The sequence below is a fragment of the Bombus fervidus genome, chromosome 9 (assembly GCF_041682495.2).
Source record: "Bombus fervidus isolate BK054 chromosome 9, iyBomFerv1, whole genome shotgun sequence".
Classification (NCBI taxonomy): domain Eukaryota; kingdom Metazoa; phylum Arthropoda; class Insecta; order Hymenoptera; family Apidae; genus Bombus; species Bombus fervidus.
Window position 1 is genome coordinate 8,268,298 of NC_091525.1, and position 9,428 is coordinate 8,277,725.

The window sequence follows — 9,428 nt, forward strand, 5'->3', positions numbered from 1 at the left end:
ATATTGCACGTATATAGCACCAGTTTGGGAAAGGTAAGAATATAGAGACAGCTATATAAATCCTCTAAAAAGGATGATTAGGTAAAACTTACAAAAATAGATTTTCTTGTTATAGGTAGTATTGCATGTAAGATTTTCTACGTGTATATTGTGGTAAATAGCACCTATTAAAATTATATTCGCGCATTTTCACTTTGCAAAAATACATCATACTATTATCATACTAGAATTAATATGGCATTTCAATGAATCTAGACAAAAATTTGTTTTCTTATTAATTGTGCTGATTTTAGGCTGACAGATGTATGTATGGATAGGTGTCAGTGTGCGCGTATGAGCGCGTATATGAAATACACTTATTGCTAGTATACATAAAAATATATAGCAAATTGATAATTTGTATAAGGCATAAGCTCTATCATCTCTATATTACTTTCCTATTTTCTGATTCTTAGCGAAACTATATAAGAGAGATAGACTCTAAAAACTGTTAATTAAGCATTCTCTTCAATATATTATCTGAAAATACTTTTTGATTATATTTTTTAACGACTGAGATATGTTTCTCAATTCGAAAGAAATATTTTTTTAATATTAATCACTAGCTCGTTTGTTATGTTATAAACTATAAGTTCTATATTATGAATACAGCATTTGTCAGTACATTTAGAAGTATAAATTATACAATTATAGATTTATATTATTGAATATTTTGGGGAATATCATTCAAACATGTAAAATGGATTTGATTATATAAAACTGTAAAAATTTAAAGATTATATATATATTTTTCTTATTCACAATTATTACAAAAATTAACAATTACCTAATTTTTTAAAATATATGGTGCTTATTTCTGAAAATCTATCATGAATAAAAATACTCAGTACCTTTCGGATTCTATTATGTATTCCACTGTTAACCAAATCAATTTTAAAAATTTGGATGTTATTCCTTGTTAGAACACTTTTTCATGACATATATTGTGGAATCAGTCAAAATGTATCTAATATTTAAGAAGTCTTACCCATCTGTTACATTTCATTTTCATTATAGCAATTTTTTTTTCTTAGTACTGATACCAAGGCTGTCGTCGCACCCAGCGTAATTTCATACCAGATGCAGTACGTATTTTTATACTGGCACATTCTGCAGCACGAACAGTTTCTTTTACGCTTTGCATAAGATTTTGAGCATTTCCAACTAACATGTCTGTTGCTTCCTGATCTTCTTCTGTACCTACAGTTTAGACATGAATTAGATATTAAATAAACTTAAAATATTGAAAATCAAAAGAAAAATAAAAATCAGTTTTTAACATGTTCCATTACCAGACAGAAGAAAGTAGCAAAAGTTAAAATAGAATAAAACACCAAAATATTTAATTAAAAAAGAGATAGTATTTATGCTAATTTGGTCTAAGGTTGTTTCACAAAAGTTTAAAAGGAATGTATTAAAAAATAAAAGTATTCACTTCTACTACATATTAAAATCTATAAAATATATACTACATTACTTAATTAATGTACATACAATACTGAAATAATAATTTATGAGCAACTTTAATGTAACGAAAATTCAGTTCTTAACACATATGTAATGCGTGCTATAAAAAAATTTTTGTTTGCAATTGTAATAAGGAATGTGTGAGAATATAATTGAATAATATTGTATATAATGAATTTATCATTTATGTTGGAAAATACATGCAAATATATGAATAATAGATGCTAATATTAGCATATAAAAATAGTGTATGTACGTGTTCATACACACACATGTAATACAAAAGAAACAAGAAAACGTGTAAAAACAAAAGAATATCATGCTAAAAGGATGAAGTATGTAAAATGTATATAACAATATTGATAAGATGAATGATACAAATAGAAAGTAGGAATTTTAGACTAATTTAAATTAATATTAACAGTTTACAACCATGAACTGTATTATATCTATATGAAGTATGTATATCTTTTAGAGTACAATATTGCTTTTTAAATATACACAACGTTAATATTCACGTATTAAGTTTTTTAACTATATATTCTATGCTAACTTATACTTATTTCATCAACTTACTGCAGCCAATCAATTCGTCTACATCGTGATGAGTAGGGGCATATTAAACGCATCAATAATTAAATTGAAAATTAGAAAATTAAAAAATTAAATTATACATTTTATAATTTGTAGGGTAAGTACATTTCTTTTATACGTTCTTTTAACGTTCTTAAATTTTATGTAATATATTCTTTCATAGTATATTCTGGGGAAGACTAAAATATGCATGCATTGTAATGCAAATGCAAAACTGTGAAATATTCAAACAGTTAAATAAAAGAAACTCTAAAGAGAATGATAAAAACATCAAGCATAATTTATCAACATTTTTACCATAAAGCATCAACTCTTCCCAGGTGGGGAGCGTCTCTATGTATGAAAAATGTCATTAATAGCTGTTTTCATTAAGTGATTCTTTAAAATATAGAACTCCCCAAATTCTATGACATTTTATTAATATTCTATTCTCAGATAATTAAAATATGTTTTATTATATATAGAAAATTGAACAATTTGTTTACTGTACCTTGTGCACCTAGCATTGTAGCTTTCACTGTAGATAATATTTTTAATTGTGTACCTATAGTAGGTATTCGTTCACAAACTTGAAGAAGATTCTATAAAATAAATTTACAAAAAATATTAATTTTAGCTGTATAACATAATATAAATCGTAATAGATAAATCATATACATACAGTACGAATACGTTTGTCGGTACATTCTCTAGCTAATTCCTTAGCTAAACGAGTTACTTCCTGAGAAGCTTCTGCAATGGCCTTAGCACATGCAATCAGATCCCGTTTATTACCACCTTCTCCTCTAACTAAACCTGATAATCGACCCATTAAAATAGCCATCTTCTTCGCAGCTGCAATAATTTCATTGTCTTTACTTGACCATTGTCGTACTTCTTGGTGCAAGCCATGAGCAGCCATCTGAAATTTTACTAAAATGATACGCCGATCTTGCACTTTTGAGAATAAAGAATTAAAACATAAATTGAATATACCATTATAGGCTGATTAGGCTGTGGTGCGTGCATAAACATTTCATCCTCATCATCCGTTTCTGGTGGTGGAGGTCGTGGAGGCGGAATATCTCCACCAGGCAGAGGTGGACGCGGTGGGACGACTTCTGTGTAAGTTATAATAATTTATGTAAGAATGATAAGTTTTCCCAAATAATAAATTCTTTGACAATACAACCATTGTACACTTAATATACATAAAAACAATGCACATTTCATAATTACCATCATTATTACCATAATCATAGTAGTAGCCTATTATTCCACGTAGCATTAAAGATATAAACACATATTAATTTAAAATTACATATTAATGTCATATGATCATAGTAAAACATGCACCAATAAACAAGACAACTATGCAATGCATTAACAATGAATGCAATTGTTAGTATAGAGAAATGAAAAGTAAATTTGTTAACTGAAGAAATATCACGTAAATTGTAAAAAACAATAAACTATTTGATACAATGATTTTTTTTAGATATTTAATAGTATACATATATTTATAAAATTCAACGAAAATAACTTCAATGCGCTATTATTTTTTCAGTAAATTAAAGTTTTTTTTCTATTTTAATTTAGAATTACGTATATTTTATTTCTTTAAACCTCATTGTTAAAAAGATGCTATACAAAATAATATATATTCAATTTCATTATACACATGCTTTGCTCCCATGGGTAAACAGAATTTTGAGCACTAGACACTTGCAATTTCAATCCTCAAAAATACTAATTTTAAATTACCTCCATCGTGAACTGATTTTTCTAACTCGTTGTCAGAAGCCAGTTCTTGATATAGGAGATCAGGGTTATCTCCTGATAAAAAAAAAGTAATTACTTCTATGTCTTGACTTTAAAGAACAAATGCTTTGGAAATTCCTATATCTATTTTCATTTTGAAGCAAGATATTTAAAAATATTATATAAGAAGAAAAAAGAATTAAAAAATATATTCTTGTTTGATTTCTTTTCAAATAATGGTAAATACCTTCACGTGCCCACTTTGGTAATGGGCTGATAGAGCGATGTTGAGGTTTATTTGTGTTTAAATTGGAGCTGACGACACATAAATTGCTTGGCGATGGTTGATTTCTTAAAGGTTCACCAACTAGCATTTGAATAAATGTTTAAAAATATTCTCATTTTTTATTAAAATTATAAAATAAAATGTTATACTGAGATATCCTATTTCTCTTAAACAGATACCATGTGTCTTATTAAATATTAATATTAAGTTGTGAAATGAATGTAGTATTACACATGATATTCTGAATTTATTAATATAATAATAATAATTTAATTTATATATAATAATATAATAAATAATATAAAGATAATTAATCAGGTATATAGTACCTTTGTCTATGAAGTAATTATATTGACGGCTTGGCAATTGTTTTTCTGGAAGAAATATGTTAAGAACTTTTGTGTTACGAAAAAACAAATGTTTGAATTTTGCCTACAAAAATATGTTATAACAAGCGAATTTTATTTATCTCGTTGAATAATTAAATATAATTGTTGAAGAATTATAAGTGGATAGAAAAATGAGATAAATGACTTAAGATAAATGTTTTAAATACTAACTTAAAGCATGAGTAAATATACTATGAAGATAAAACTATAAGAAAACATGAATTTGTTAAGTGACTAAGTTGAGTACCTATTTCCAAAATCCCATTTTTATAAAACATGAAAGAATATGTACAAAGAAATTTTATACACTTACCATCATTAAGATGTAATTGCGATACCTCTGGTGGAGGTATTAGATCTGGTTGAATTATGATAGCTTTACGGACTTGTCCAACATTAGACAAAAGCTACAATAGATAACAATAAATAAGTTAATTACAACAATAATTAAAACTTGATTCATGTTTTATACTACTCACTGCGCGGTTACTTTCTCTCCAACGGGAAACTGCATTACTATCGTTAATATTAATCGCAACTAACTTTGCATCTTGGACCATCGGAGCAACACCTAAATAGAAGTATTTTTTATTAAATTTAGATAGTATTTAAATATATTTAAAAGAATTTAATTAAATAATTCATGTGATATTATTGTGTATCATTTACTATTTTGGAGAATATCTGTAGCTTGATTAACTCTTTGAATGAATGCAGGATCCTCGCTATTATCACTTTCTTGTTTTGCTACAAGTATTACTCTGTTAGCCAATCTAGCAATGGCAGCTGTATTGTCAACCATTTTTTGTGGATGACTTTTTGCTATAGCTTCCTCACATAGGAACGAATGCTTTTGCATTTGTTCTTCAGAAGTTCTAATGAAATCTCCACTATCAGTTGCTTCATCACATAATGCACGTGCTCTCTGCATTGTTTCTGCATATTGCTGTCGCAAATTTTCAAAATGTTCATCCGCAGCTTTGCTGTTCGGATAAGTCATTCGAATTCGTCCAGCATTAATTAATTGTGGTGTTAAAGATTCAACTTGCGAAGCACTTGCAGTTAACGCTTCCGCCAATTTTTTGTTACCTCCACTACCTAAGATATAAATAAATTCTATTATATAAGTAAAACAATGATAGGACTACAGTAATAATATATCCACATACCACCAGCAGCCACCATTCTGGCTGTTTTTGCTGCCCTATTGGAAAATGTTTGAAGAGCATGCGTTTTATCATTGAAATTTTGATCGCGGCCTAAAGTGCCTTCCGGAGCTAATACAGCGTCCGTGAATTGTTTTAAAGGCGTCGTTATATCGATGAAATCTTCGACTACTCTCGACACAACGGCTTGTTGTATTCTATTTTTCAGTTCATACAGCTTATGCGATAATTGACGAGCGATTTCTTGGGCACGAGGTGTGTTTCCTTGACCATGAGCGCATAAATCTCCAAGTTGATGAGAGAGATTGTCAACTTCATCGCAAAGTTGTAGAATTTCTGCTTTATGTATTCCTGGTAGACCTTCAGCAACCTAGTGTTTAGAATATAAGTCAACTAATAAACATGAAAAAGGTTAGAAGTTTGTCGCATATATAAATATCGTGATACTAACAGTATAATTAAATTAAGTTTTTATTATTAGCATTTAGAAGGAATACTCAAATTGCACACGTAACTTACACTTGCTACGTGCTGCTGATTCTTCCCATTTGCGGCATTTAAATTATTAAAATTAAATGATAAACTTCTAGATTCATATAGTTATAACGTGCCCATACATTCGATAGCAAAGAGAAAGAAAAAAAAGTAAAATGTAATATTTTATTTATGTACCTTTTTTCCTTCATGTATAATTAAAGCTATAGCTCTCTGACCAAGTCCTTTATCATCATGTTGTGGATTAAGAAGCCATTTATTCGCTTGTTCTAGACGACCTGCAACTGTGTGAGCAGTTTGCGTAGTACCAGATTTATCAGCAGCTTCTATAGCAGAGGCAATAGCATTGCGAAGTTCGTTTGTTTTTTCTTTTATACCACGCGCTAAAGCTTCTGCTTGCGGTGTAGTTCCTTTGAGAATAAGAATATAATAACAAATCAGTACAAAAAATTCACAAAACACATTTTATACCCAGATATAAGTATGTTTATATAAACCTTTTTCATTCTGTCTTAATTCACAAAGTGCATTGGTCATAGTAACAATTTGTGAAGATAATTTTTGTAATGGTTCTGCCTGTGAAGGCGGGAGATATCTTTCTGCCAATCGTTGTGCTTGTTCAACTATTTGACGAAGACTCTTCTCTCCTACTCCACCGCGCAAAGCAAGTCCATCATCTAACCAATCATAAGCAGCTCTTATCCTAGATTCTATAGCACTTTGTGCTTTCTTTAATACCTTAAAAAGAGAAACAAAGATATCAAAATATATTCAAATTTTATATACCACATTGAAGTGTTTAATAGTTGATACACACTGTTAACTGGTCAGCATCCCATTCTTCTTCATCATATGTAGTAAGTTGCAATACCCTAATAATTTCATTTAATTCATCTGACATTCTGCCAGCTAAATAATTACGATTTTCAGCTGCTTCTTCTGCTCCTTTACTTCCTTGAGAAATAATGTGAATAAATATTTTCATAGAGCAGATGAGAATTGGTGCAAGTGTTTTTACCTATTACATAATGTTATTTTAATGGTATTTTAATTTGTAATACTTGTTACTAACATCAATACAGTTTATATCATATATTAACATCTATTATCTCTGTACTTACTTGCTCTAAGCAGCGTACCAGAATTTCTCTATGTACTTGATGAGTTAGTTCTTTTTCACGAGCACTCACTTCTTTCGATACTTTGCTGAGACAAGGACTTAAATTTTTAAGAAAATGAACCAAATCTTCCATTGTTTCAATAACTTCTGTTACTGCCAAATAATCTAGTACTCTTTTGCATTCCCTAATAATTTTACGTACTTCACTTTCATCAAAGCACAGAAGTAAGGAACTAGTTCCTTGAAGGATCCCACGTGAACCTTCTATTAGCTTTTTCCTAATAAATAGATTACATTTTTATCTCAATATATTTTGTAAATATTTTTAACTTTATAAGATTATGTAACAGCAGCTTTATAACATGAATTTTGTCTTAGTTTCAATACCTAGCTGGTCCAGAATATGGGTCTTGTTTTAACATAGCTGATGCTTCTTCCAAGAGACGTGAAGCTCCTTCAACTCGTTGTAAAGCAGCAGGCATATCTTGTTTAAGCAAAGCATCATCGGAAGAATTAATTGTTTCTTTTCCTACCTATGTATCAATAAAAAATTTAAAGAAAAATGATGAAATTATTTTACTAAAGTAAATTTAGTTTCAAAGACTAACTTACCTTAACAAGATTTGCCACTGCCATACTAACTGCTTGCACAGGCCTTCCCAAATCAGGCATTGCATTTCCATCTTCAGCTTCTTCATGTAAGATGACAAGTCTCGAAACCTGCAATATACAAACATCAATAACACAAAATTTTTTGGAAATAGTTTTGAAAAATTTATCTAAGTTAATAATGTAACTTTTATAATCTTTTTATGTTTACTTCATATATTTAGGAGATAAATAAACATTTGTCATATAAACACGTATTAAAAAGAGTATTTAATCTATATCTGAACAACATATAAATAAAACTTAATTCTAAATGAAATTTCTAAATAATTATAAATATTTGTTATATATTAAAATACATCATATAATTTTAACATAAAACAATTAAATATTAAAAATTGACAATATACAATAATTCTAAAGAAAAATATATTTATTCTAAATAATTTTTGGGTACATTAGTATAATAGTATATTAGTATAATTAGTATAATCTATATCGTATAATCTATAAGTATATCTATATCTATAGTCGATTAGTATAATCTATAGATATAACTATATACATGTTTATCTTACATTAACATTGGAGTTATCTAAATTAGCATATTCAGAAAGACAATCAATTTAGAGGACATTAGTAATTTCATATGTATAATGTGTAGGATGGTTTAATGATTGGTAGACTGAAACATGTCCTTTTTTAGAAATACAGAATGATCTTAGTTTAGATAACATGATTTTTCATAATGTCTGTACTAGGATTGAATTTCATATAGCCAACCTTTTAGACCTAAAGATGAATTTAGTATCCCTGCCCTATATTTGTAGAATGATGTCATAGTTCTATATAAAGAAAGACAAGTCACTTGGCAGGTTTATCATGATAACATCATTCATAATAATTAATGGCATAAAAACAAAATAATAAATTTCATAATATGTATTAAATATTATGTTTTTAACAAATAATTGTAGTTTGACAGATCTTAAATTATATAAATATATTTTACAAATAGATCAGATAAAATATATGAAAAACATTTGCAACCTATCTTATATTATGACAAGTGAATTATTTTTAAAGATGAAATTAATTAATGAATTCCTTTTATCGAAAATCTGTCTCCTTTTATCTTCATCCTTCTCTCTCCATTCCAAGTAAGAAATATCCATGACATTTTTGGAAACATAACAAAGTTAGTGATGATTCTATAAATATAACAATTAAAATATTGAAATATAAATATATTTACCTGCTGTGCGACAGGCTCGAGGATACTTTCTATGGTTTTTGTATGAAATACCGGCATCTTAGTTGCCTTTGTTACGAAAAAACGTAAAACTGCCGATTATTAAAACGTATGAAAACGAAACAAATTTGCTTGAAAATTTAATGAAATAATTACATGCGAAAACATTAACAATGCGTTGCAAGAACCAAACAGAACTATTTCGAGAAATAACACGAAGTAACTTATCCGACGTACTACTAGGATGAGAAAATACGTAATTATGCAGTGA

The 9,428-nt window shown here is 28.4% G+C and overlaps 1 protein-coding gene across 7 annotated transcripts; it reads right to left on the bottom strand.

Moving 5' to 3' along the window:
- Positions 1-1,053: 1,053 nt before the first annotated feature.
- Positions 1,054-9,396, bottom strand: Vinc (vinculin). 7 transcript variants are annotated; one of them, XM_072010231.1, is made up of 20 exons: positions 9,161-9,396; positions 7,909-8,016; positions 7,684-7,829; positions 7,298-7,574; positions 6,994-7,194; positions 6,674-6,914; positions 6,354-6,586; positions 5,685-6,051; positions 5,185-5,613; positions 4,995-5,086; positions 4,829-4,922; positions 4,456-4,500; positions 4,088-4,207; positions 3,844-3,915; positions 3,319-3,348; positions 3,076-3,200; positions 2,762-3,001; positions 2,591-2,681; positions 2,398-2,433; positions 1,054-1,239 (listed from the first exon to the last, which is right to left on the bottom strand). In XM_072010231.1, exons 1-20 carry the CDS (start codon positions 9,215-9,217, stop codon positions 1,070-1,072), a joined length of 3,174 nt encoding a protein of 1,057 aa, XP_071866332.1. In that variant the 5' UTR covers positions 9,218-9,396; the 3' UTR covers positions 1,054-1,069. The 7 variants fall into 7 exon arrangements, with proteins under 7 accessions (XP_071866332.1, XP_071866335.1, XP_071866333.1 ...); XM_072010234.1 differs by lacking the exon at positions 4,456-4,500; XM_072010232.1 differs by lacking the exon at positions 3,319-3,348.
- Between the last annotated feature and the right edge of the window lie 32 nt (positions 9,397-9,428).

Bases quoted from the DNA above. Each gene is read 5' to 3' on its own strand.
- Vinc (XM_072010231.1), bottom strand. From the start codon at position 9,217: ATGCCGGTATTTCATACAAAAACCATAGAAAGTATCCTCGAGCCTGTC. The intron at 6,915-6,993 runs GTGTGTATCAAC...TCTCTTTTTAAG, and splicing joins GGGATGCTGACCAGTTAACA to GTATTAAAGAAAGCACAAAG. The intron at 2,682-2,761 runs GTATGTATATGA...TTTATTTTATAG, and splicing joins CCGACAAACGTATTCGTACT to AATCTTCTTCAAGTTTGTGA.